Source organism: Micropterus salmoides, unplaced genomic scaffold (assembly GCF_014851395.1).
Source record: "Micropterus salmoides isolate LMB-PRFRI ecotype aquatic unplaced genomic scaffold, ASM1485139v1 Ms_hic_scaffold_7, whole genome shotgun sequence".
NCBI lineage: Eukaryota > Metazoa > Chordata > Actinopteri > Centrarchiformes > Centrarchidae > Micropterus > Micropterus salmoides.
Window position 1 is genome coordinate 24,936,888 of NW_024044459.1, and position 26,935 is coordinate 24,963,822.

At 41.0% G+C, this 26,935-nt stretch overlaps 3 protein-coding genes across 5 annotated transcripts; 2 read left to right on the top strand and 1 right to left on the bottom strand.

Annotated features, from left to right (window-relative positions):
- The first annotated feature begins 782 nt into the window (after positions 1-782).
- myo1ha (myosin IHa) lies at positions 783-12,478 on the top strand. Of its 2 annotated transcripts, none has more exons than XM_038704505.1 (32): positions 783-1,089; positions 3,888-4,022; positions 4,114-4,229; positions 4,919-5,117; positions 5,210-5,290; positions 5,796-5,975; positions 6,056-6,154; positions 6,235-6,348; positions 6,441-6,512; positions 6,624-6,743; positions 6,830-6,897; positions 7,120-7,225; positions 7,354-7,434; positions 7,519-7,610; positions 7,985-8,079; positions 8,178-8,224; positions 8,571-8,651; positions 9,174-9,279; positions 9,399-9,516; positions 9,629-9,742; positions 9,833-9,909; positions 9,990-10,058; positions 10,161-10,245; positions 10,334-10,496; positions 10,585-10,668; positions 10,756-10,849; positions 10,928-10,983; positions 11,063-11,198; positions 11,283-11,353; positions 11,585-11,682; positions 11,774-11,873; positions 11,979-12,478. In XM_038704505.1, the coding sequence occupies exons 1-32, from the start codon at positions 1,084-1,086 to the stop codon at positions 12,003-12,005; spliced, it is 3,090 nt and encodes a 1,029-aa protein (XP_038560433.1). In that variant the 5' UTR covers positions 783-1,083; the 3' UTR covers positions 12,006-12,478. The 2 variants fall into 2 exon arrangements, with proteins under 2 accessions (XP_038560433.1, XP_038560434.1); XM_038704506.1 differs by having other exon boundaries at positions 7,985-8,010.
- On the bottom strand, positions 12,476-16,376 carry kctd10 (potassium channel tetramerization domain containing 10). The gene is made up of 7 exons (XM_038704507.1): positions 16,267-16,376; positions 15,002-15,215; positions 14,726-14,895; positions 14,331-14,417; positions 14,167-14,219; positions 13,865-14,060; positions 12,476-13,756 (listed from the first exon to the last, which is right to left on the bottom strand). The coding sequence occupies exons 1-7, from the start codon at positions 16,267-16,269 to the stop codon at positions 13,538-13,540; spliced, it is 942 nt and encodes a 313-aa protein (XP_038560435.1). The 5' UTR covers positions 16,270-16,376; the 3' UTR covers positions 12,476-13,537.
- Positions 16,377-16,611: 235 nt separating this feature from the next.
- On the top strand, positions 16,612-26,624 carry ube3b (ubiquitin protein ligase E3B). Of its 2 annotated transcripts, XM_038704509.1 has the most exons (28): positions 16,612-16,833; positions 17,006-17,162; positions 17,334-17,502; positions 17,653-17,770; positions 18,860-18,919; positions 19,010-19,114; positions 19,206-19,302; positions 19,409-19,494; positions 19,622-19,704; positions 19,867-19,972; positions 20,071-20,191; positions 20,323-20,500; positions 20,847-21,013; positions 21,140-21,307; positions 21,399-21,570; positions 21,659-21,777; positions 21,878-21,992; positions 22,106-22,205; positions 22,288-22,407; positions 22,496-22,672; positions 22,765-22,875; positions 23,001-23,138; positions 23,235-23,300; positions 23,391-23,449; positions 23,562-23,744; positions 23,913-24,024; positions 24,113-24,205; positions 24,308-26,624. In XM_038704509.1, exons 3-28 carry the CDS (start codon positions 17,342-17,344, stop codon positions 24,497-24,499), a joined length of 3,207 nt encoding a protein of 1,068 aa, XP_038560437.1. In that variant the 5' UTR covers positions 16,612-16,833; positions 17,006-17,162; positions 17,334-17,341; the 3' UTR covers positions 24,500-26,624. The 2 variants fall into 2 exon arrangements, with proteins under 2 accessions (XP_038560437.1, XP_038560436.1); XM_038704508.1 differs by having other exon boundaries at positions 16,612-17,162.
- The last annotated feature ends 311 nt before the right edge of the window (positions 26,625-26,935 follow it).

The following is a 26,935-nucleotide window of genomic DNA, read 5'->3' on the forward strand; positions in this document are numbered from 1 at the left end:
CACCTGGCAGCAAGGCCAATAAAGTTAAAGTTGAAGTTGAAGTAGAAAGCCTGTTATAGACTTAAGGGACACCCTGGTGGTCTATGGGTTTAAGGCACTGACCACAAATCACACTGTCTCTGTTTCAAGTCTTTTCATGGACCTTTGTTGCCCTTGGTCATTCCCCATTCTTCTTTCCCCACATTTCCTGTCACCTAGACACTGTCAGGTCTCCAATATATGTGCAAACAATTACCCCTAAATACTCTAACTTCTGACATTTGAATGCCATCATAGGAACAATAATTGTTTTCACCAAAGCAAAAAATTGGGCAATTGCATTTGGGCATCAACCCAATAACATTTTAGGGAAGCCGTAAGCAGTGACAGCTCAGACTGGCGCACAAAACAATGGTGCTCCCCTGACCAGCATTGTTACACTGAGCAATAAATAGGTTGGTGACTAGCCTGTAACGTATCCAGCTTATCAAAGATCAGTAACCAGACCTAGACTGTGCCAGCTGGGAGAAGGAGACTGGGGGCTTTTTGCTGATGGTAGTGATGTAATGGAGCTTAGAGAGAGAGAGAAGAAGGAGAGAGGGAAAAGGGGTTGGTTGGATTAGTGTGGTTTGGATCTTGTTTCTGTATTGTTATGTTACACTCAGCAGTAGATACCCAGGTAAGCACTGAATAAGATCTCTCTGTCCCTCCACCTCCCATGGCATGAATGATTAACCACAGTGCCCTCAGCCTGGGTCAGGATGATGTGGAGGAGCATATGTGCACACAGGCCTCCACACATCATCACCAACACTAGTATGATCACATACTGGATGAATGAGCTAATAGACAAACCATGGGAGAGGACAGTAAATGTGATTTATTTTTAGTAGTATTTCACAAGCTGGACTTTTGCCAACTAACTGTCAACAATTCAGTGTTTACAGTTTTATTGATTGTCTCCATGCAAGCAGACACAGGAGGACACGCTATTCTTGTCTAACTTCTGTGGAGACAAGGGATTTTTTGATTTGGGGATTTTTTCCCCAATTTGGATCCTCATTGAGATTCAGCATCTGACAGCAGAATAACACAACTTCAGAAATGCAGGTTTGTTTCTTTTCTTTTGTAAAAAAATGTAATTTTGTCACCCACGCAAAGAGTTAGATGTAAAGATAAATGCCACTGTCATGCCATCTCCTCTAATGCTCACTAATTAACATGTTTTATCATTTTTGTTTAAACAAAAAAACTAAAGTGTAAAAATGGCATTTTGCTAGTTGTTTTCCCCTTTCCAGTCTTTGTGGCAGACTATGTTAACTGGCTGTATGCTTCACATTTAATGGACAGATAGGAGAGTAGTATCTATCTTCTCATTTAATTTTCTGTCTGTGAATTAGCCTATCACCCAAAATGTTGAACTATTGCTTTAAGATGCTTTTGGGAAACAGGGCCCTGGTCAGTATAACCTGAGCTGAACCAAACAGTGTTGGAGACTCTCTGTTACTTGTAGCGACCTTTTGGTTTAAGTGGAGATATTACCAACACATGAGATAATCAGACAAACGTCTATTTAAGAGTGAGATAAACTTTCCTGTTAGGTGGTTGGTAAATTGCTGGGTCTTCCTCCGTCCCTTCCTCCCTCTCCACCTCTTCTTCTTGCACAGATGAGGTCACTCTGTCTCTGGCAACACTGACACTCTAGACCAAGATGAGGGACCATCTCTTAATTAAAATACAATTGAGTGTGCTCTGAGGTAGCAAGGCAATTCACCTGATCTGACAATGGCTTAGTGCACTAATTACATAATCATTCTTTCCACCGTGCATCAGATTGGACTGTTAATTGTTTAGTTATAACTAGTATTAATCCAGTCCATTTGGTTTCTATTATATAAAACTACAAATAACACAAGCACGAGGAGAACTTTTTCCATAGCCAGGTGCTTTCTTCAACTTTCTTGTCTCCCTGGACTGAGAACGCCCATTCAATGTTCAGCCTTTCTAGCGCAGTGTCTTTAATATGCTGCAGACAGCTTTCTTAAAAAAGAACCTGCAGCACACCAAAGGAAACCTCAATGGAAAACAACAAACCTTTAGATTTTGTCAGTGCACTGAATAGAAACCTAAAACTTTAGCATTATTATCACCACTGAATTCATTAATCCTCCTCTTGACAGGAGCTCATCTGTTCATGTTATTACTTGTAATACTGTATGGCAGATCTCTAAGTCACGCTGTCCCAGCATATTGTCTGCTTGTGCTGCCCTGAGAGAAGTTTGTTCCCATGAAGAAAGGCGGTGTCACAGATACCCCACACCAGCACCACTACCATCACACCGCCAGATTGATTCTGACGTCCAAAAAAGGGTTTCTTCAATGATATTGTTCACCTGTCTCATTGGCTTAAAGTGGGTGGCTGGGAGGGAGGGAGGAGGGGGGTGGTGGGGTGCCTATGGGAAGGGGGTCGGGTGAGGGTTATTGGTGGGGACACGGGGTGAGGGGCATTGTCAAGGAGAGGGGTGAGAGCATTGGGGGTGCGGGGCTGACAGGTGGAAAAAACACTCTCATCTGACTAGCCTCCTCTATCCTTCCATGGGGCCCCGTGTGAGCAAAGTAATGAAGTCCAAATTACAGCACAGGATTGCTAAGAACAAGCCTCTATTGTTCGCCCTCGGGGCACACTAAATGAGTGTCACAGCAAGCAGCGGGGCACAGACCGTTACTGCACTATTTAGTCTGTCCTGTTGTCTCAAGACGGCCCCGTTTCAGAGGTTCTCAGATCAGACAAATACTGTTCCCCTCCTCCCCTCTCCTTCGCCTTCACCCTTCCTCTGTACAGCCAACCCCTCCCCAACTCCTCACCCCAAAATAGGCCAAATCTCCTCTATTGTGTTTCGACTGCCTAGTGTGAAATTCACTGTGACGTTAAATGTTTTCTAATGAATAATTACTGAATGGATATGCAGGGGGAATTTGTGTAATGGATTGTAGACTGCATTTTAAAGACGTCTTTTTTGTCTCTGCTCCGTGGTATTTACAGGACAAAAACACTTGGCCTTTCTCAGAAGAAATGAGGGCCATAGGCGAAGGATAGAGGCAGGGGAGGAGGGGTGACGGAGGGCTTTGTGTCAATTAGATCCAATGGATTATCTTTTTTAAATGTTTTTACAGAGAGAGTTGAGAATCAAAGGACTTCTGCTTCCAAAGGAGAGAGAAAAAAATACAAAACCAACAAAAGCTGTGAAAACCTTTGGTCTAAGTGTTGGTGCTGAGAATGCAAAACAGATTGGTGGAATTTTTCCCACTATTCCTCTTAAATGTGCCGCTGCTTTGGGCTCCGCAAGTCCATTTGCACAGTGTGTTGTGTTTGGTTGGTGTGTCAGCTCTAGTGAACTACGGGCTGCCAGCCAAGGTTCCTGTGTGCTGTGTAGCGATCATTAGCTTCTGTCTGTTCATCTGCACAATCACAGAGCTTCGCTTCAAAGACACATAAGACCCCTAGACCTCTTATTTCAATAGAACTAACAGGGACCATGTTTGTGCTTTTTCTGGGGCTTTTTTGAGCTCGTCCTCCCCCATGGAGCCATTTATTTAAACATTCATTTATCCAGCCGCATTTGTCAACATACATGGCTGAGAATTTTGAACATCATTGTTATGCACGCAAAATGTATCACACTTGTTTTTTTAGTTACTTTGACAGAGTTTGCTTCTTCTAAAGTTTAGAATTAATGTTACAAATCAAGATACTAATTTAAAAAAGCAAACAAATTCAAACTACTGTGACATATATTTAATGTGTAATATGTTTTAGAAATCTTCAGATTATGATGCTAAACACCAGGAATTTGGACTTTTGTATTGAGGATTTGGCTGCCATATGGTTGATACAACTTGGTGCACAGGGTCAGCTGGACATGGAGGGCGCCCTGACTGCCAGGGACCAGGTTGGAATCCAGGATTTTGTCCTTCTGGATGAAACTACAGAGGCGGCCTTCCTCAGCAACCTCAAGAAACGCTTCAGCAGAGATCTCATCTATGTGAGTCTGGGAGAGGACTTATAAACTCTACTGTCAGCAAATGTGTGTGCACCTTAACAACTGGTATGATTGTTTTAACTCATTCTTCTAGACCTACATTGGCACGTTGCTGGTGTCTGTCAATCCCTACAAAGACCTGGACATCTACAATAAGAAAGAGATGGAACTCTATATGGGTGTCAACTTTTTTGAGCTTCCACCACACATGTGAGTGTGTACTCTCTCTGAAAACTATGAATATTTGTACATGTGTATGTCTGTGAGTATGTACACACCTGACTTAAAGGGAGAGTAAGTGATTCTGCAGAAGGATTGTTGATATTTGAACTAAACTGCCAAACAAATAAACCCATCTCGTCAGTGCTCCTTTAAAAGCTCCAGCCCACAAATTTCAAATCTCTGAGGTTTCTCAACCATTGAAATGCCTTCATGCTTGCCTGGTCATATAACTTTCTTCTCTGTTTATACTCTTCATACATTTTCCTCTTTGGCTGTTTCTCTGCCATCACTCCTTCTTCACAGTGCCCGGAGTCCAGCATGTTCGAATGTGCCGGTGTATAGAACTCTCTCCTCCCCTCTGCCCCATCACTCCTGCCCAAAAGCCAATAAACGCCACCTGTTGCTGATTCGCTTGAACAATGTTGTGTGGCAAGGTTCACACCACTTTCTTTGTTTTTCATTTACAGAGCCAGGGCTGTTAGCAAAACTGGATTTTTATTTCAGAACACACACAAAATGGAGAACTAGCGAACTGTGAAGGAAATATTCACTGAATTCACCATTGGATTCAATCACTTACTATCTCTTTGAGCTCTTTATAGTAACTTGAAGTAAGTGTTAGTTAAGTGTTCTTAGGCTCACCTGTGAAATATTATGAATGCTCTGCATCCCTACAGCTACGCCTTGGCAGACAACGCCTACCATACAATGCTAGCAGAGTTCAACAATCACTTCATCCTCATCTCTGGTGAGAGTGGAGCAGGGAAGACGGAGGCCTCCAAGAAGATTCTGCAGTATTATGCCGTCAGCTGTCCGAGCACCACTCTACTAAACACCGTCAGGGACAAAATGCTCATGTCCAACCCTGTCCTCGAGGTCCGATGGTTACTTATGTTAGATCACTGTAATGACATATTAAAAAGCAGGTAATGCTAAGATTAATTTTGTGATATGGTGTTTCCCCACAGGCTTTCGGCAATGCCAAAACACTGAAAAATGACAACTCAAGTCGGTTTGGGAAGTATATGGACATTCAGTTTGACAGCCAGGTAAGAATGAAGGGACATATTCACAGAAGCACGTCCAAGAAATATATTAATTAATTGTAATTAAAATCGGCAAGTTTATGAGAAGTCCTTTGAGTTTAGTTCTCCTGTTTTAAAATCTCAACATTAGTCTCATCCAAGCTGCACTGAGGTTTTTACAAATGTGCCTAGAAATTATGATCCAACCTCCTCAGCTACAAAACATTGTACCATCATCCAAAAACCAAAAATACTCAAGGTGCGTCAACAGTATACATGGTAACTTGGGGGTGGTGGTTGTAATATGTAAAATAAAAGTTGAACAATAAAATGTGTAGTTACTAAATGCTCAGTATAAAGGTACAAATGGAGCAGATAAAAAAATGTATTCTTTTTATAGGACTGAAAAAATTGCTTTCAAAAAGAAGATATATCTTAAGAAGATTTTTTAAATCTGTCCACTGGACCATAGGCTATCTTTGTTCTGCAAGTTGTAGAGCTGCTGTCTTTAGGATCATGATGCCCATAGGGGGATGCGGTCGGAGGCCATATCCTGAACTACCTGCTGGAGAAGTCGAGAGTTGTGCATCAGAATCATGGGGAGAGAAACTTCCACATCTTCTACCAGCTAGTGGAGGGAGGAGAGGAGGACCTGCTGCACCAGCTCGGCCTGCATAGAGACTGCCAGCATTACAACTATCTAACCCAAGTATGTATAACCCTATTTCATAAAAGACATTTATGAGACAATAGTACACTTTGACAATCTATGTTTGCTGTTTCTGGCAGGGAGAGTGTGCCATTGTGTCTTCAATAAACGACAGAAATGACTGGAAAACAGTCAAAAATGCTCTGCAAATCATCAACATTGATGAAATTAATACAAATGTAAGTTGGATGCTCTGATTCAAACCACTCACTCTTCCCCACTAGTTTTGCATTACCTTATAAATGTTCGTTCTGTGCAGCACTTGTTTGGGATCGTAGCAAGTGTCCTCCACTTGGGCAATGTTCAATTTGACTCCAACAGTAAAGGCCATGCCCTCCTGAACAACAACTCAGAGCTGCGCTGGGTTTCAAATGTAAGAAAAAAGGAATTAAAAGTCTTTAGATGTCTAGGATTATTACAGCAAGTCAAAGAACAAACTCACCTAATGTTCTTTCCCCCCTGCAGCTACTAGGAGTTGATGCTCACAGACTTCAAGAGGGACTGACATACAGGAAGATTGAAGCCAGAAAAGATCTGGTGCACGCATGTTAACCTCTCTTTTAGATTTATTTACAATAAGGTTGTGTTTCCATTTAAAACTTTCCATGCAGTGTGTAAAGTGTAACTCTGATTTGTCTCACTGTAAAGGTCCTCAGCCCATTCACGATCGATCATGCAATCTATGCCAGAGATGCCCTGGCCAAAGCCCTCTATGGACAGACCTTCACCTGGCTGGTTAAAAGGATCAACGAGTCCATGGAGAACAAGGTGATGAGAAGAGTGTGTGACGAATTACAAATTTCAGGAAGTGTGGATGAGCCTTTACTAACGTTATACTTTTATTAATTTGCCAGGACCCTTCAAGGAAGACCGTTATAGGGCTGTTGGACATATATGGATTTGAGGTTTTCTATGTAAACAGGTAGGTAACTCTTTCCCAATCTTACACTGTGGCATTTGATTATGTCTGATACCCCGATGAAAGCTGTTTTATAGCCTTTTTTAACCAATAACAGCTGAAAGTTGCATTTTTCTCTGTGGAAAACTTGATGAAGCTCATTGGAAAACCTGCAAAATGAATGAGTGATTCTGTGATGAGGATTTTTACTGAGCTTGGCCTGTTTGTCACGACCCTTTCCCTAAGTTTTGAGCAGTTTTGTATAAACTACTGCAACGAGAAGCTGCAGCAGCTTTTTATCCAGTTGACACTGAAGGCTGAGCAGGAAGAATATGAAGCAGAGGGTATTGAGGTAATCTTGTGAACCTGACACAAACATTTGGGAGGGATAATGAATCACTGACTGTGATACAGTATTTTTATGTAGGCTGGTGTTGAATAGAGTTCCATTCACAATCTGTTTTATCATTTTTCCCCAAGTGGGAGCCGGTTCAGTTCTTCAACAACAAGATAATCTGTGACCTGATTGAAGAGAAACACAGAGGAATCATATCAATAATGGTGTGTGTTTACTGGGATTTAACCATACTGGAACATAATACACAGAAGCTGAAGTACTATCATGTGTTAATGACAATCCTGCAGGATGAGGAGTGCCTCAGGCCAGGAGACGTCACAGATCTCACCTTTCTGGAGAGACTGGAAGAAAAGATGGGAAATCACCCTCACTTTGTCACGTGAGTTAAAACCTAACCTTAACCTCACATAGACACTACTACAACAGAATATTTCACATGTAGGGAGGTGCTGAAACTGCAAACAATATGTTTAGTTTCTTTAGAAATGATCAAATTCCAAATGCTAAAAATGTTGCCTTTTATAATCATTTTGAAATGTTTAAATGATCTGTGCTGCTCCTTTGGTAATGAACCATTTCTTTTAATTAAACACCAACTCCATTTAAACAATATTGTGTAATTCAAAGCTTCTCCTCAACACTAAATGTTCTGCTGACTGCTGCCTTGTGCGTGAGCCGACAGTGAGCCGATAGAGACGGAGGATTAGGATTGGTCTGTAAAGCCACTGTCTCTCTCCACCTCTTTCACTGCAGACACAAACTGGCTGACAAAATGACACGTAAGACTCTGGAGAGGGGAGATTTCCGTCTCTTGCATTATGCCGGGGAGGTCACCTACTGTGTTGTGGGTAAAAGAAACCACAATGTCAGGTCCTGTTACTCAAACATCGAAACCTCCTTTTTTTAATTTTCAACTGACTAACAGCTGTTTTTTTGTGACATTTAGGTTTCCTGGACAAAAACAATGACCTATTGTATAGAAACATAAAAGACGTAAGTCTGCTAATAAACATTTTATGTTGCGTAAGGCAAAAAATAATCATATTTATTTATTACTTTTATCACAGCAGATATTTTGACTTGTCATTAAGTTGCACAGGTGGACCTAATAACATTAACGATGGCTCAATTTTATCAAATACTGCCACGCAGAATAACCAATGTTATTAGTTACACTTGTGTTCGATTAGTCAACATGTATTCACCTTTAGTTTCACTCCGTATTTTCCATCCATGTGGGAAAAACTGCTGTGGATAACACAAGAGGGAAATGTAACATATTCAGATATTATGGTAAATTGGTGTGTTAATATCTGTGTGTTATCCCAACTTCTCTTAGCTGATTTGTCAGTCTAAAAATGCCATAGTCAGAGAGTGCTTCTCCACAGTGGATCCAGACAGCAGACGGAGACCAGAAACGGTGGGTACTCACCATGTTTTAACCCTCCATGTCCTTCAACTGCTAACAGAGCTGCTGTTTTGCAGCAGTACTGTGGCTCAGAGTTACAAGCCATATATAAGCATCACTTCATTTGTATGTGTTGTACTTTTATGGCATAATCTAATGTGGAAAAGGAGAAATGTTTTTTTAATGATTCAACATTTCGACCTACATGATATTGCAAACATCAAACATAAGATCACATTATACGAACTAGCACCCATTATCTCTAAACAGTCTGCTGTGCACATAACAACTACAATGTACTGAAGAACATGTCACATTTTTAAATTTTTTGCAATGCATGTTTTAAAGAGAAAAAATGCATACAATGGGAAAAAATATAATAAATAAACACATCAGTAAGTGTCCTAGTAGGAGTGACTGCTGCAACAAACATATATTTTCTCTGTCAATGGCAGTCTGACTGTGGTGTCATTAAGCCATATGTATCTGACAGATGAACTGTTTGGGATTATGACCCTCATGCTGTCTCTATAGGTGGCAACCCAGTTTAAGAGCAGCCTGCTGAAGCTGACAGAGATCCTCATGGCTAAAGAGGCCTGGTACATCCGCTGTCTGAAATCAAATGAAATGAAGCAGCCAGGTACTTAAATTAACAGAATTGGAGCTAGTATGGAGCTAGTATATATGCATAGAGCTATTTTATAATTATATGGATGGAGATGTTTGAATTTAATCCATGTCTCTCTCACACAAACACAGGTCAGCTTGACGAAACACTGATCAGGCACCAGGTGAAGTACCTGGGCCTGATGGAGCACCTCAGAGTCAGACGAGCTGGTTTTGCATACAGACGCAAATATGAGATCTTCTTGAAGAGGTACAAATCTGGGACCTTATGCTTAATGTTTCATATTAAAAACCCCAGTTTAATTAGTTCCTGTCCAATGCACTTTAAATATGCTGAATGGGTTGTTTGCTGCATCTCACAGATATAAACCCCTGTGCCCAGCCACCTGGCCTCACTGGAGAGGAGTGCCTGCTGAGGGAGTGGAAGTGCTGGTTCAACATCTGGGCTACTTGCCAAATGAGTACAAAATGGGACGGTAAGGACAGCGTCTCCTTAACACAACACAGCAAACGCACTGTAACCCAGGAGCAACCAATAAACATGTCTCTTGTTTCCTTTGTTTTAGTACCAAAATATTCATCCGTCATCCAAGAACACTTTACGCCACAGAGGATGCTTATGAGAAATGTAAACATGAACTGGGTGAGTGCAAATCAACTTTGATTAATGTTTCAGTCATTACTAGTTGCACAATGATTGAATATTATGCTCTGAATTTGTAGCAACGAGGCTCCAGGCCAAATACAGAGGATACAGAGCAAAGGGAGAATTCAGAAAACAGAAAGAAGCTGGTAAATGCGTAAACACATGATGCAGAAATGATGTACTGTGGTGCTTTTTTATGTGAGTAAAGGACAATTACACACCGACTATTGTATGTGCTACACCCTTAGCCACTAAAATTGAAACTTGCTGGAGAGGCGTGCAGGCTAGGAAGGAGAGAGAGAAGAGAGCCTGGGCTGTAAAAGTCATCAAGAAGTAAGAAAGAAGATGAAAGTCATAATTATTTTGCAGCTCCACTCAAGGTCTCATTTTCACTAATACAATATTTTACATCCTATTCCAGATTTATCAAAGGTTACATGACCAGAGGGCAACTAAAAAACACAGATAACTCAGAATACCTGGCCTTTGTGAGACAAAACTACTTGAACAGGCTTAAAAACAATCTGCCAAAGACTGTTTTGGACAAAACAACCTGGCAATCTCCTCCTGCTGTGCTCACAGAGGTACAACGATGAATCAAACTTCACTGTAAAACAGTTTAAATGCAAGCTAATATTTTATTTTGACTGTGCATGTTTTTGTGCTTGCCAGACATCAGAGATACTGCGCAAACTTCACTACCGTCTTATGGTGCGGAAGTATGTGAGAGGAATCACACCGCAGAAAAAAGCACAGGTAACGCACATGTATATACATTATACAAGACTGGATCACATTATTTTCTTTTTGCAGTGATCAACTTTATATTTTCCATCCCTAAAGCTTCAAATGAAGCTCGTAACCAGCTCCATCTTCAAGGGCAAAAAGGACAGTTATCCACAGAGTGTCGCTCAACCTTTCGTGAACACCAGAATCAGTAGGTGAATCAGTTAATTCACAAGAGGTCATTTTCTTTTCAACAATCAATTTATTTTACATCATTTAACTTCTCTAGGTGAACAAGACATTAACATGAGGGTTCTACAGACAATTCGCAATGAGCACATTAAGGTAATAAGATGTCTTTCATATGCCAGGAAGAAATACAGCATCACATCGAACATAACTGTTGTGTTCTGCCTTTCTGCAGTACAGTGTCCCGGTAATTAAATATGACAGGAATGGTTTCAAACCAAGGCCACGACAGCTCATCCTCACCCAGACAGCTGCCTATGTGATAGAGGAAGCCAAAATCAAACAGAGAGTGCTGTACACCACTCTTAAAGGTCAGGACAATATGATATATATTTCACTTGCCATCTTGGATGTTTTTTTATATTGAGCTAAAAGTGTTAATTTACTCATTGCAGGTATTTCGGTCAGTAATTTGACTGATGGCATGATTGTATTCCACATAACAGATGGGGACCCTAAACAGAAGGTATGTGAAGCAGACATTTCGACTGGAAAGTGATCCGATATGGCAAATCAAATCTTTATAAAAGTTTTAGATGTTCTGATTCTAGTACAAATGAAAAGATAAAAAGTGTCTAATTGTACAGCTCATTTACGCAGACACTTTCAGGTCAAAGTTTCTTAAAAGCCACATAAAAGTGACATTTTGTAACGTAAGCTCCGTCCATGTCATTGTGTATTATTTTGATTGTTTCAGGGGGACCTTATAATGCAATGCGACCACTTGTTTGAGTTTTTGACCAAACTCAGTCTCATTGCTAACAAACAGAATGCAATCAAAGTGGTTCAGGGCAGGTGAGTCTGTGTTCACAAAAACAGAACTGAAGAGGATGGATTTGACATGTGATTCGGTCTTTAACACTTGTGTGTTTGTATTTATTCTCAGCATCAAGATAGAAATCCAGGCGGGTAAAGAGAGTGCGGTGGACTTCAGCACTGGTCTGGAACCCATGGTATACAAGGCCAAGAACGGACACCTTATGGTGGTGAGATGAGTGTCGTTATGATGACGAGTGTGCTTACTTGCTCTGCTCTAAAATGAATCTGTAGATAGAGAGTTACAACATGAATCAAGCTGTTTGTCACTGCAGGTTGCCACTCGGGCAAGGACACGGTAACAAGCATGGGGTTGAGAAGACACACAAGAAGCCCCTGCATATTTCATCAGGAGACCCCTGAGGGGAGATCAAAATGGCTGGAGGAGACACACCTGACCAGAAACAGCAGCACTTAGAAACCCTGGATGCGCTTGTTTTGTTGTACATGAACATTTTTCATCTACACATAATACATTAATGACTTTTACTTTTCCACCAAAAATCTCACAAGGTTAAAGTTTTAACATCATTCTGTGTTTTAGGAAGGGTTTGTCCCTGTTGTTTTGAATTACTACAGTTGAAAGTAAAGGTTTGACTGTAAATCAAACATTTAAATCTTTAATAGTATTTAATGTACAAAACACTCAACATTACTCAACCGTCTTCAAAGAATGTGTAATTCTGATTTCTGAGCAATGAAGATATGTATGTATCATCATTTTGTATGTCCACTGATAATGGTGACTATGTGATTATTAAAAACAGAAAAGAAAGTTTGTAGAAATTTATTTGTGATAAAGTATGTATAAATAGAAAACATACATATATGTTCACTTCTGTACAATAGACCTACAAGTACTGTGATTGTTAGACATATTTTAAGTCAAACCTTTTGTGTGCAAACAATACATTCTCTGATGAATGCAGCGATGAACGACAGGTCTAATTTCTCCCCCTGTTAAAAGCTTGTAGACAGGATTTCCTTCCTGCCAGGGAGATCTCTGGTTACAGTCATTCGCTTCAACCTCAGCATCCATCACTCAATCACCCCCAGTACATTTAACACCTCAGGTCACAGCTCGAGTTCCCTCCACTGAAAGTAATGATCATTTAGTGGAGTGAAGGAAAATGCATACATGTTAAAACTAAATATGGCAGAAGCACTACAGTGAAATGTTGCATCTACCTGTGATTTCGTAACTGTATCAAAAAGTTATTACATTTTTAAAAAGGTTTAATTGCTATTATCTGCAGGCTACAAAATAAATAGCCTTGGTAACATCTTCTAGGAGTAAAACAGTGCCACCATGTGGCCCCATTGTAACACCAGTTAATCCACTGGTGACCTTACAGTGGACCTGTCAGAACAATGGTAAGGAGACGCAAAAATTATGTACATTAATTTTAGCTGCTTACACAATATAATTCTTGTCCTCCTGGATGTAATGTAGTTAGGATTTCAAATAACAAGATTTATATTGACATCCCCCCCCCCATCAAACTGTGGACACCTACTGAATGCAAAGCCATGTCTATGAGCTTCAGAAAACAGTTGATAGAAGTTATCATGGCTAACAGCAAGAACAAAACACTACAACCTGGCAGATCACACAAAGACCACAACAAAGATGACAAGTGAGCACACAAAAATCACTTCAACACTACACACTGCTGTATGACACTCATCTCGTTGTAGTCTCCTGGAGAAAAAGCTGGTAAAATACCAGTAAAAGTGGAAGTGAGACAGAGAGGCGCTGGGTGATGTAAGGCACAAGCGTGGTGGCAAAGTGTCCAGGGTCAGAGACACAGGCTGACGGGTCGAGGGAGAAAGGTCACTGGTGGTGGTGTGTGCGGTCATCGGGTCGTTTGATATGAATCCTACGAACTCGCTCAATTCGTTCTCGCTCCTCGTCCTCATCCAGATGATGCGATCGTCCTGCAGCGCCCCCTGTGGCTTCCAGCAGGGCATTGTCTGGACCTCTCCCATCGTGGGACTCGTACAGGAGGATGTTGAGGGTCTCCTCATAGATTCGAGCCTCAGGGAACTCCACCTAGGAGAGAAGTAGAGCATTACACAAGAGATATTTAAACAAAATATCTCTATCTTCCAAAAGAGCAAAGAACTCTTCAGAGTGGGTATATTACAAATATTTATTTACCTTTGTTTGCTTTTTTTCTGTGGCATAAACAATGGAGGTACAGCACACTTCGGCAATCTTACGCCCCTGGCCATAAAATGACCAACAGCAGATCTCATCCCCAATCACATCTTTGATGAAGAGCACACGACCGTTGAACCGCAATGACAGCTTGTCAAACAGCTCAATATTTTTCAGCATGTTGTCATCAGAATTGCTGGGGGGAGAAAAAATAAATAAAAAGAGTTACAGGATGACCATTTATTAAGACACCTTTCATGATTTCACCACATTATGTTCCTTCTCAGTTCAAGATGACTCACCTGGTATAAGAATATTTGTTGTTGCTTCTGTTATACAGCAGTTTGACAGTAGGCTGTGAAGATAATGAAAATTGTATTTTGAAAGAAAAATCTAAATGACAAATTTTTCTTGATATTGAACTCTATTGACATAATGTGCCGAATTTCTAAACTATATACTCTACCTTATTCGAGGTTGCAATAAGCTTCTGCTCTTCCTTAGATGACGTCATCAGAGGCACTTTACAAAGTGGTTCATAACTTTCTTTGTTCTGGAGGAAAAAAGACATTTTTTTCCCCATTATAAAAGCTCTACCTGCAAAACGGTAACATACAGTATATAACAACAACAACAGGAAGAATACCACCTGGTGGAACGGAGATATTCAACCACAACTCCAAAATTAATCAAGGCATATTGTTTTGGTTACCCGTCACCAAGCAATGCTTTTTTTAAGCAGATTTTTAGGTGGAGTGGTGAAGTATTTCAGAAATTATTACAAAGAAATATGACCTAGTGATTCTGATGATAGATGAAGTATTAATACATTGCTTATTGACAACCCTGTGGTGATGGTACCTGCAAGGCAGCTGTACATTCATCAGCCAGGCCTTGGACAAGGTAATACTTGGCCTCAGCGAGCAGTTCCTCGGTTTCCCGTCTGCTGTCTGGGAGCGGCACTGCCCCGTCTCTGAGGTAGTTAAGGATTGTTCCAAAATGTTTTCCACAGCGATCAATCAAGATCCAACCTATGCACATGAAATGGTGAAACATTAGTCACTCAGTAATAGGTCACGGCCATTGCAGGGATGATAAACCCTGCATATAATTTAACCATTTTCACCAACAACTCACCTTCACTGTCCGTAAGGACCTCCATCCTGCCACTGAACATGGCTTTAAGCATCGTGTCCTGTTTGGTTAGTGTCTGCATTGTAGTGTAGTAGAGTGCCCCACCCACATTTAACTTTACATATTTAGAGCTGGGGCTGGAACCCTTGAAGGATGTAGTCCGGGTTGTAGCTGCCGGCACTGCCGAGCTCACCACACTCTCTCCTGACATCTCTTCCTGGGACAGAACATAACAAAACACAAAGTGACACCTGAATCATGGCAGTGGATTTTCTTGGTTTAGGGCACTGAGTGTAAAAAGTTAGATTATTAACACACAGGTCAATATTATGTAGATAGCTCTTAGACATAAAGCCGGTGTTATCATCTATTTTTCAATCAAATCCAACAATGCGTTAGTCTGCCTCTTAAGATTCAAACTTCCCTAACCCATTAGTTATTACTAAAGATGCAATTCTTTTAAATTCAGGGCACAGACATACAATTTCATTTTTAAAACACTGCAGTGTTTATGGCAGCAGGTCTGTATATTGTGGTGAAGGAACACATTTGCAAGGGCGTGTTATATTTGTTGACAATAAGTAAGTATAAGTATAGAATACCACCATTCAAATCCTTTAATCGGCAAAATAAAATACAAGTAGTGAGTGTTTTATTTCTGACAGTGGACTCTAGCTTTAGCAAGACTTTTCCAAATATAAGAGTGTCAATAAAGCTAAGGCAATAATGGGTTTTCTGGCTAAATGTTTACATAACTACAGGGATGTACGAAACAGCTATTATAAAACGTATGATCGTCTTCACGGACGTGTTTTCGCAATAACATTACGTCAATGGGAAACAAAAAGTATGTCTAGTAACGTTACAACGTAAAGAGAAACGTCTCCTTTCATTAGCATTTGTGTTCAGGTTGCCACGATAAAGCTTAACAGGGCAGAGACAATTCACAGACATTAAGTTAATAAAGCTGTTTGCTATGGGGCTGCTTTTCTTTTTCCAAAGCGCTAAGCGTTATTACGTTAGTACGACTGTTCTCGGCTTGTCCCTTCTCTGTATAGTACAACACTGGCCATCCAGTAGCGTTAAGTAGTCATTTCAGCCAGCACGGCTAATGAGCTAGCTAGCTAGCGTCAACTAAAGTTACCTATATCATTAAAAATCTGGCAAAAGATACACATATTATGACACTGGCTAATAAAACAACTTCCTCTATATACGGTTGGTAGCGTGTTTGTAATTTGCTTTTGATAAAACATAAGTGTATTTACCATAGAACCCGCAGCCGACTTAATTATTGTAGCTTGCTAACGTCAGTCAGCTAACACCCACTTCCTTCCGGTCCAACACTGCGCAGTTATAAAAATGACGTCAACGCTGCCGTGCTGTGTTTAAAGAGACAGTTTACATTATTTTGTTATAATGTTATAGTGTTCAAGATCGGGGTCAAACGAGACACAGCAATGCAGATAATCACTTCAGCACTTCCTTCTTTAACACCACTTTTAATTCACATATTGAAGAAACTAGCTTTAAACATATTAGCCTTTAGCTTGCACATTTCCGCTGTTGATGGGGTAACAGTGATAACAATCCCCCCCACACCGCCCACCCAACACACTGGATGAAAGCTTTATCCGCCACCAGAAATAAAGTTGCTCTTCTTACATCACGAATAAAGATAGTTAGACTTATGTCAGACCGTCTGTCGATAAATACTTACATATAACGACGTATCCATGTAGACATCCACTACCCGGAATCATTTAATGCGACACAGGGGATTAATGGCTGCAGTCAATGTACGGATCTCCTCTCATTGTTTACATTTGGAAACGGTATGTTCCCTGTGTTTTTGAGGCTGTCATTGGTACAGGATCAAACCTAACCCCACAGTGATGATACACATCGCTAAATTAACGTGAAAATATTCTTCCTGAGACAGTATCAAGTCGACAAGCGGTGAACTAGCCCTGTTTGCTAACTATCGCAGCTCCATCTTTACTGTAGCGTTATCGCCCGCTGCCCCAGAGATGGCAAGTTAGTCTCCGTCTTTCGTTTGGCTTTCCTCCTGCTTGGATCTCAAGGACAACCAAATGACTGAGGGGGTATAGCGGCCAGGTGAGCCTGAAGGCCAGACAAAATCTCCATTTGAGGAATATCGCAGGTAAGTTCAGTTTACTCAAAACAGTGTAATACTTTGCAGTTGTTAGGACGCTGTTCTCACTGTCACTATGTTCATAAAGCGCAGACATGTACTTAAAATGTAATCAGTACACGCATGCAAATTATCAGTGTACAATTTTGTAATGCAGCGGGTGAAATTCTTCTTTTCCAGGGTGCACAATGTTTAGTGTACCTCAAAGCTCCAAGTCCGAGTTCCTGGACAAAGCCAGGCAGGCCAGGGAGGAGAGGAAAGGATATAAGGAGAAGGAGAAAGCAGCAACCAACATCCAAGCCTTGGTCAGGAGATTTCTCTGCCGCTGCAGACTCCAGAAGCAAATAAGGTCTCCAATTTTATTTATTGCAGATTTAAGTAACCTGTGATTTGAAGGACCATGAACATCATCAGTAAAATAATACGTATTTAGTTGAAATAGAAGAATTTTTAATCACTGTAATCACTGGCTCAATATTGTCTTTCTGTGTCTCACCAGGAAAGAGGTTGATGATTATTTTCAAGCTTCTGAAACTGGGACATCAAAAAGAAATGCACTCTCAATTTTCAAAATTGCTCGGAAATTACTATTCATATATCGCCCAGAGGATAAGATGGTGAGTTGCCCACCTTTGTGTAGAAGTTAGTTCACTTTCATAACAATGCACACACACACACAGATGGGTGACAAATTAAAGGAAAAACTTGAATAAATTAGCGGAGAAACACAAGACATGCAGATGCTTCCACACAGATGCACTGCATGGTACAAGTAGGCAGTTAACATCCAATCATGCTCTGTGGCAGGTATAAAAATGCTGAGCAGGCCCAGTTGATTCTGGTTTTGTATCAAGATCACTCGAGCAGGATCTTCAGTCACAAAAACTGGCCAGCTGGCTTGTGTTCCAATAGGAACAGCTATGTAAGGAAAAACAGAAGAGCAACTCTTCTTCAGGTGACTGAGAATGTCAATGCGGAACATGACCAGACTGTCAGCAAGAATAGTCTGTTGACAATTAAATAAAGAGGGATATTACATTAGGGTTGTAGTGCATAAACCCTACATTACAAAAATGGACCCACATTTGAGAGTACAGCCCTGAGTTGTGGAAAAAAGCGATGCATGGTCAGATGAGTCGTCCATTATTATCGACAAGTGGGTGAGTGTATGTGAGAAAAGAACGGTACAATCCTGAATGCTTGACGCCTAAAGTGAGGGGATCTGGTAGGTCTGTTTTGCTTAGGGGGTCATTTTGCTGGCATGGTTTGGATCCACTTGATCCCTTAGAGGGAAGGGTCACTGCAAATCAATTCTGAGTGATCACCTTTATCCTATAATGAAAGATTTCTATCCTGACGGGAGTGATCTATCTATGCCATGACGAAAATGCCCTCTCCTACTGAGCATGAGAGGTCACTGGTTTGATGCGGTCACCAGATGGGAGATTTTGGACCGACATATTAGACAGTGCTCTCCACCACCATCAACAAAACACCAAACAAGGGGATATCTTTTGGAAGAATGGTGTTCATCCCTCCAGTGGAGTTGCACAGAGTTTTAGAATCAATGCAAAGGCCTGTTGAAGTTGTTCTGGGGGCACGTGGTGGCCGAACACTTTACTAAGCCGTCGTTTTGTTCTTATATAGTTTATACACTTGTCTTGGGCTGTGTAACTCAAATAACTGTAATTTTGTTCCTCACACAGAGGTTTGAGAAGCTCTGCCGTGCTATCCTTGCCAGTATGGAGGTTGAAAATGAACCTAAAGTGAGTGTGCAAATGTTTTATACCCTCCACATACCAAACATTTTTAAATATGATATTTGTCTTAGCAACTGTTCTCACTTTTGGCCCCAGGTCTGGTATGTCTCCTTGGCTCTGTCCAAAGACCTCACTATTCCCTGGCTCAAGCAGATCAAAGATGTGCTGTGGACGTGCTGTCAGCGACTGAAAACTTTAAAGGTTGGTCTTGATTTGAAGCTGGAACTTGTGTTTTAATCGGCCATTTCATGACTTCAGTTGTACATATCACTATCTGTTTTGGGATTTGCAGCCTGACATACTTCAGGACAACAAACTGGTAACGCTGTACCTCACCATGCTGGTGACCTTCACGGACACTTCAACCTGGCGGATAGTCCGAGGGAAGGGTAAGTCTCAAGTCAAGCTGAGGTTATTATTATAAACATATCTTTTGTTGTTGCAGGACACACGTTCTGCAGAGAAAAACATGATGTTTTCCCCTCATTATTTTAGGAGAAGCTCTCAGACCCGCGTTGACGAGGATTTGTGAAAATATCATGGGCCATCTCAATCAGAAGGGATTCTATTCAATGCTGCAGGTTCAGTATTACAGCTCATACTTTTTTAATTATCAAGGGATTCAATGCAGTTGTGTGACAGTGATTGTTTTTGTTGTTATTTTACTAAAAATACACATTATATGTCATCTTAAATTCTCTTGTTTAGATCTTGCTGACCAATGGCTTGGCTCGTTCTAAACCATCTCTCTCCAAAGGCACCCTCACAGCTATCTTCACTTTGTCATTAAGGTGAGCTGGGAGCTGGTAATTTGATGGTTCTAACTGCTATTTAAAAACACAAGACATAATTTTAATACATGAAGCGATGGCAACATGCTATAACCAATTTGCTCTGTGTTTTCGTGGTTTTATTTGCAGGCTGTCTTTTTAACTAAATCTAATATTTTTCAGGCCGGTCATTGCTGCTCACTTCTCCGATAACCTGCTAAGATCATTCCTCATTCACATCATGTCAGTTCCAGCCGTCGTATCCCACCTCAATGTGCTTACTCCAGAGGTAAAAGGATAGAATCACATGTTGTTGTTCCACAGTGGTACTGTATGTAATCATTTGAACTATTAGAGTATGTTTTAATATCTGCTCTGTTTTGACAGTGTATGTCGTCCATCCAGACCCACGACCTGCTGCGGAAGTTCATTCTGTTTCTCAGCCGAGAAGAACAGTGTTTGGACATCTGTGTGTGTCTCGAGGGGAGCCACACACTCTGCTTACTTGGTATAATATTTTGGATACGGGCTTGCATTTTAATCCGTGCAATCTAGTTGTGTACAGATGAGAGAGTCAGCGTGTGTCCTGTGGACTGTTCATTTTACACTTGTGACTACATCTTTCTAATAATGTGATAGGCAACCTAATTCACTTGGGCTACCTCAATGAGAAAGTCCTTGAGGAAGAGGCCAACCATTTTGTGAAGGACCTGACCGACATGCTGTCCTACTGCCAGGGATATGTATCCCAAAAGAAGTCCAACCTTACCCACTGGCACCCTGTCCTGGGCTGGTTCTCCCAAACTGTAGACTACGGGTCAGTGAAATACTTTATATTTGCTTGAATTTATTCAGCAAAGCAATTTTGACCAGAGAACTGCGTTGAAAAGGGGCACAAAATATGCAAACAGAGGAAATATTTGAGGTCCTGTAACAGCTCAAAAATCAGTTGGGCTTTAAAGTCAAGGAACACACAGAGATAGACTTCTGCTGCCTGGTCCTTCCTGAGGAAGACCTTTAGCTTGAAATGTTTTGCCTATTTAGACTGTGTATGAAGCCTTTAAAGGCATATTTTGTATGCCTTTAAAGCAAAATGATTTGTTTACTTAATGCCAGATTTGTGTACTTGACGCTGTCTCCCCTCTGTCTACTGTTCTCTGCAGTCTGAATGAGTCAATGCCGCTGGTCACTAAGCAGCTTCAGTACCTGTGGGGTGTTTCTGTTATTCGGACACTCTTCAGTGACGTCCTCTCTAAAAAGCTGGAGAGTCAGGAGCCCACTCCGCCACCCCCGCAACCTAGCACGTCACAAAACAATCTGCCAGTTAAAAGTGAGCTATAAACTCAAACCTATTCCTAAACCTAATATGTTAAAATAAGTAGTGTGTTGAGTTTTAAAAAAAGGTTTGGAGGTTCTTGAAGGTTCTCTGTATTCCTGGTGTGTTGTGTTTTGACAGACCTCTTCAAACGAGCATTTCAGAAGTCGGCTTCTGTACGAAACATCCTGAAACCGGTCGGAGGGAAGCGAGTCGACTCGGCTGAAGTTCAGAAGGTGTGCAGCATCTGCGTGCTCTATCAGACGGCTCTGTCTACACTAACGCAAATACGACTCCAGATACTCACCGGTCAGTACCAGAATCTTACATTTTTATATATTATACAAACATACAGTAACATCCTGGAGTATGTCACTGGGCATTCTGTTTTTTGCTGCAGGTCTGACACATCTTGATGAACTTTTGCCCAAACTGTGGGCTTTCATCTGTGAACTCGGCCCACAGGGAGGCCTCAAACTCTTCATGGAGTGTCTGAACAATGACACTGAAGAGTCCAAGCAGCTCCTGGCTATGCTCATGCTCTTCTGTGACTGCTCACGACACCTCATCACGTAATTCTAATAATTTTTACTGCAATGTGCATAAGGTGCACCCAGTGTGGCAGCAACATTTTACGACACGCTGTTAATTGTGTTACAGAATTCTGGATGACATAGAAGTGTATGAAGAACAAACATCTTTCAAGATAGAGGAACTCCTCACTATCTCCTCGTTTTTAAACACGTTTGTGTACAAGATGATATGGGATGGTATCTTAGGTGAGTGTGTGGCTTCACAGAATTTGGAACGTTTTGATGATGACACCGAATTGAAAAGGTATATTTTTACTGAAGCTGTTTTATATTTTGTGTTTAAAAGAAAATGCCAAGGGAGAGAAACTGGAGTTGTTCCACAGTGTTCATGGCTGGTTGATGGTGCTTTATGAACGGGACTGCAGGCGACGCTTCACCCCTGATGAACACTGGCTACGCAAGTATATACAAACACTGAATAGCTGCCGATATCCTAACACGTCCGGGTTCTGTTTCATTCGTTTGTGATTACATTTAAAAGCTCACCTTCACATCTTTGTGGCATTGCATTCAGGGATCTAAAACCCAGCCTGTTGTTCCAAGAGCTGGAGAAAGGCAAGAAAAGAGCCCAGCTTTTACTGCAGTACATCCCACATGTCATTCCACATAAAAACGTGAGTAAACAGGATCCTTTCATTTAAGACAGAGTATTGTTTTCAATTACAGCTGTATAATTACCTCCCCTCTCATTTTTAGAGGGTGCTTCTGTTCAGGAACATCGTTACAAAGGAAAAAGAAAATTTAGGATTGATAGAAACAAGCTCTGCTTCACCGCACGTCACTCATATTACCATTCGCCGCTCACGGATGTTAGAGGTATGGAGTCAACAGATCAGATAAATTTAGTAACATACTGCTCTATGTCAGTTGTTCCATAGTAACGCTTGTATTTCCCTGTCCTAAGGACGGATATGACCAGCTCCGCCGATTACCAGCGAATTCGATAAAAGGCGTCATTCGTGTGAAGTTTGTCAATGATCTGGGAGTAGATGAAGCAGGTATCGATCAGGATGGTGTGTTCAAAGAGTTTCTAGAGGAGATCATTAAGAAAGTGTTCAATCCTGCTCTCAACCTGTTCAGGGTAAGGCAAATAGAAAAGCATTTTTTAAGCTGCCACACTTCTGCTGCTGACATCGAATTGACTTGTTTGTACGATATATTTATTTTCCATAGACTACAAGTGGAAATGAAAGGCTGTATCCTTCACCTACATCATACATTCATGAGAACCATTTGCAGCTGTTTGAGTTTGTGGGGAAGATGCTGGGGAAAGCTGTCTATGAGGTACATTTGTGCTTTCAGAGGAAATGCCCCCACTCACTCACTCTGAACACAGTGTTTTCTAGTAAATCTTCAGTCATTGTATAACTGTAACTTCTTTATATTGACTGTAACTTCTGTATACTCAGGGCATCGTTGTGGACGTCCCTTTTGCCTCCTTCTTCCTCAGTCAAGTCTTGGGTCACCACCACAGCACTTTCTACAGCTCCATCGACGAGCTGCCCTCACTGGACTCTGAGTTTTACAAGAACCTCACTTCCATCAAGGTCAGCTAGAATTACACTCGGACAATTCGTTTTTTGTTTTTAACCTATTTGTCATATTTTCAACTCTATCACACATCTTTCATTTGTGTTTTTCAGCGCTATGATGGAGACGTAGGGGATCTAGGACTGACGTTGTCCTATGATGAGGATGTTATGGGGCAGGTAAGAATGGAACGTGTGGAGGATATCATACAGTTTAGTTAAACACATGAAATTCACAAGTCAAAAGCTGCTTTTTATCTTCCCCTACAGCTTGTCTGTCATGAGTTGATACCTGGGGGGAAAACCATGCCCGTCACCAACGAAAACAAGTATGTAAAAAAAATAATAGGGGTACTGTCCCATTTTAAGTTTGAAATGTTCTCCTTATGCTGGCTGTTGTACTCAATAGAATTTACTGTCTAACTCTACCACTTCTTGCAGGATCAGCTACATCCACCTCATGGCTCACTTCCGGATGCACACGCAGATTAAGGAGCAAACGGCAGCTTTCATTCGGGGCTTCCGCAGTATCATTAACCCGGAGTGGCTGCACATGTTTTCCACGCCTGAAGTTCAGCGTCTTGTCTCGGGAGACAATGCTGAGATTGATCTGGATGACCTGAAGTATGTGACATTTCAGACACCTTTAATGAGCAGAAGGACTAAAATCTTCTTTACTCGCTTTGCCACTACAGCAGTTATACTCCCAAATACAATGACAGACATTTTCCTTCATCTACATTCTTGTGTACAGAGATGCTCATCCTAGTTGTCTTCCTCTCTCTTTCTCAGGAAACACACGGTCTACTATGGAGGTTTTCACAGCAGCCATCGAGTCATCATCTGGCTGTGGGACATCCTGTCTAGTGACTTCAATGCTGAAGAGAGGGCTATGTTCCTTAAAGTAAATCGTCACAGCCGAAAGCTTTTAATTTCTGCCTCAAGGTGGTTTACCATTGTCTCATTTATTGTATTGTAATGTATGTTCACAGTTTGTCACCAGCTGCTCGAGGCCGCCTCTTCTAGGTTTTGCCTACCTCAAACCACCTTTCTCCATCCGTTGTGTGGAAGTTTCAGATGATCAGGTAAGAATTTTAAATAAAAGGAGGAAATTGATGCTGCACATTTGTGTTGTAGCTTGCATCCATGTGCTAAGTTTGTACTAACAGAGTATTTCCTGTGTCCAGGACACTGGAGACACCCTTGGCAGTGTTCTTAGGGGCTTTTTCACTATCCGCAAGAAGGAGCCTGGTGGGCGGCTTCCCACTTCATCAACATGCTTCAACCTGCTCAAGTTGCCCAACTACAGCAAGAAGAGCATCCTGCGCGATAAGCTGCGCTACGCTATCAGCATGAACACAGGCTTTGAGCTCTCCTAACTCCATCGCATCAGGACAATCTGAACTAAGCAAGATGCTCAGCTTACCTGGATTGGAGCCTGTCACGTCAAGGGGGCATCACGGGAACAAAAGGGGAATCATGAAGAAACCACAAACTCTCCTTTTGTTTTTTGTTTTAGAACTGGATGAGCTCTGCTCTATTTCAGCCCACTCCCTTACATCAAAGGGGATGCTGTCTCTGCAGCACAATCCAATTTTTAGCATCTCCCTTTGCCACTTTCGAAATCCAATATGTTGTGTGTTTAACTTGATGAAATACAGATGTTTAGTGGCTAGATCTCTGTTTCTCAGGCTTAACAGAATCATTCTCGGATCTAACACTCCCATTTTAAGCGAACTGGAAAGCAATACAGATGCAATGCAAGCCATTAGACACGGGGTCGACTCACTCGAGCGAAACCAAGCGGGGCATTGTTAATATACTTATAAGCTTGGACTCCATTATCCAAGCAACTTTTAGCTGATATTGGATGAGTCTTAAAATGTTTTGCTGAACATAATGCATCTTTTATAAATGAAAGACAAATCTATGTCTTGTGTTCAACCTCCACGAAGGAGGAGTGGCTCACAACAGTGATCCTGTGTTTATTACATTATGTCCCATTTTTTGAGGAAAGTAATTTTGACCTCACTCCATTTCTCTCCACCAACAGACACTTTAGCTACCTGAGAGACATTTGCTCTCTGCTTTTTATGTTCTCAATACATTTGGAAATCTAAAGTGGCAGAATTTCATAACGTGAAAAAAACCCCGATCTGATCCAGTTGTTTGAGTACCAAAAGATGTCCTTGCTGTAGCAATTTTACTTTTGAGTAAAAAACAAAACAAAACTTGTAATGTTTTGTTACTATTTGTATCTGCCCAGTAAAGCAGACGCAGCTGTTCATTGTCACACATCAGTGCTCGACACCCACTCCAGAAAAATGAAGTAATGAAGGAAAGTTAATCGATGATGTTAGTCTTTGTACTTAATACTAGTAAAACTGAAGATTTCTCACTACACCTTTGAAGAACGCTGAGTGCCTCATATATAATACCATCCCCCATCCGCTCTCACATCTCTGACTGTATTTCAGCTGTATCCAACAACCACGTATACGGAAACAAGCCATAGAAACGGGGGCTATATACCTGGACTCTCTGCTCCTACTAACAAAACAGTGCAGAAACTCAACCACTGTTGAGTTGTTGTACTACCACTACAACAACAGCAACAACCGAGGAGGGTTTTACTACGATGCTCTCTGATCTGTGGACTTTTTAAGCCATGCGGAAAATAATTTGAGGTTTAAAAATCTCTCCATATGATGTCATGGACTGGTTTCTCAACCAAATGCGAGTGCTTGATTTGATGTTCCCTTGGATGGAAATGTTGCACACCTCTCTGCTGTTTGTGGCTGTTGGGAAAAGGGACATGAGGGGGAATGTTACCTTATAAGCCTAAATATTACTTTATACAGGGTTCAATTGCATCATAACATTTATGAATAGACTTTACCAGAAAGACTACAACTCTCAAAGAAAGAGTTGAAAGAAAACATCAAATCTTTACCAAGTTCTTTATTATGCAAAAAAATATGTCCTGTTATGAATGAATATGGATACTTTTGTTAACGAGTTACACAAGCTATAGAACATACTGATAATTGCCATGTTTCTAACTAGTAATATCATGGCCACTAACTGGTGTGAAAACAACAAAACAAGTGATTATAATTAAAATTCAACCATTCTCTCTCTATACATACACACACACACATATAACAATGGTTGTATTGAATTTACTTGCAGTCTACTAATGAGATTAAGCTATATTCAAATCTGACAAATCAGTCTGGAGGCTTCAGCTCTCCTTTTAATCTCTTCAAGCAAGAAGCAGAAACACAGCGAGTGGATTCACACGACACACAACGCGTGTTGTGCAAGAGGGATGAACGATACCTCACAAGCTTGTCTGTCTGGTCTGATGAGGTCACTCATCTGTTTTAAATGATGTCAAGAGTAGGCTAGGCTTTAAATGTACCAGTGGAGTCCTGATGCTGACTTTGAATATCCACTCTTTTAGTACAAACAATAATAAAAAGAAATTATCCTGTAAATGTTCCCACCCTTCCTGTGAAAGTTTCCATCTCTTTTTAAAGTGTCTTTGAAACTGGCAGCATTAAAGTCTGGAGTGTGTTGCTATAAACAAAAAAAAGAAGAGATTCCCATGTAAGATTTGTCCATGTGTAAGATACTTATCCCCCTGTAATGTTAAATCATGTACTTTAAATAATTTACAACACAATTTGTATTCTTTCCCCTCTCAATCCTCTGGCGTCTTTAACGTTTAATTAATGACTTTATTACAAACACCTGCTGAGGCTGGAAGGCGGCAGACGCCACAGTGGAGCTGCTCATGGGACTGAGGTGTG

What these genes read in the sequence shown, in the direction of transcription:
- kctd10 (XM_038704507.1), bottom strand. An exon ending in GGTCCTTACGGACAGTGAAG is followed by an intron (nt 14,896 to 15,001) that starts GTGAGTTGTTGG and finishes TCATGTGCATAG; the next exon opens with GTTGGATCTTGATTGATCGC. An exon ending in CAGAAAAAAAGCAAACAAAG is followed by an intron (nt 13,757 to 13,864) that starts GTAAATAAATAT and finishes CTTCTCTCCTAG; the next exon opens with GTGGAGTTCCCTGAGGCTCG.
- ube3b (XM_038704508.1), top strand. Translation starts at nt 17,342, where the DNA reads ATGTTTAGTGTACCTCAAAGCTCCAAGTCCGAGTTCCTGGACAAAGCC. An exon ending in TCAATGTGCTTACTCCAGAG is followed by an intron (nt 19,973 to 20,070) that starts GTAAAAGGATAG and finishes CTGTTTTGACAG; the next exon opens with TGTATGTCGTCCATCCAGAC. An exon ending in AGAACCTCACTTCCATCAAG is followed by an intron (nt 23,139 to 23,234) that starts GTCAGCTAGAAT and finishes TGTGTTTTTCAG; the next exon opens with CGCTATGATGGAGACGTAGG.
- myo1ha (XM_038704505.1), top strand. An exon ending in AATCACCCTCACTTTGTCAC is followed by an intron (nt 7,611 to 7,984) that starts GTGAGTTAAAAC and finishes CTTTCACTGCAG; the next exon opens with ACACAAACTGGCTGACAAAA. An exon ending in GGTCACCTACTGTGTTGTGG is followed by an intron (nt 8,080 to 8,177) that starts GTAAAAGAAACC and finishes TGTGACATTTAG; the next exon opens with GTTTCCTGGACAAAAACAAT.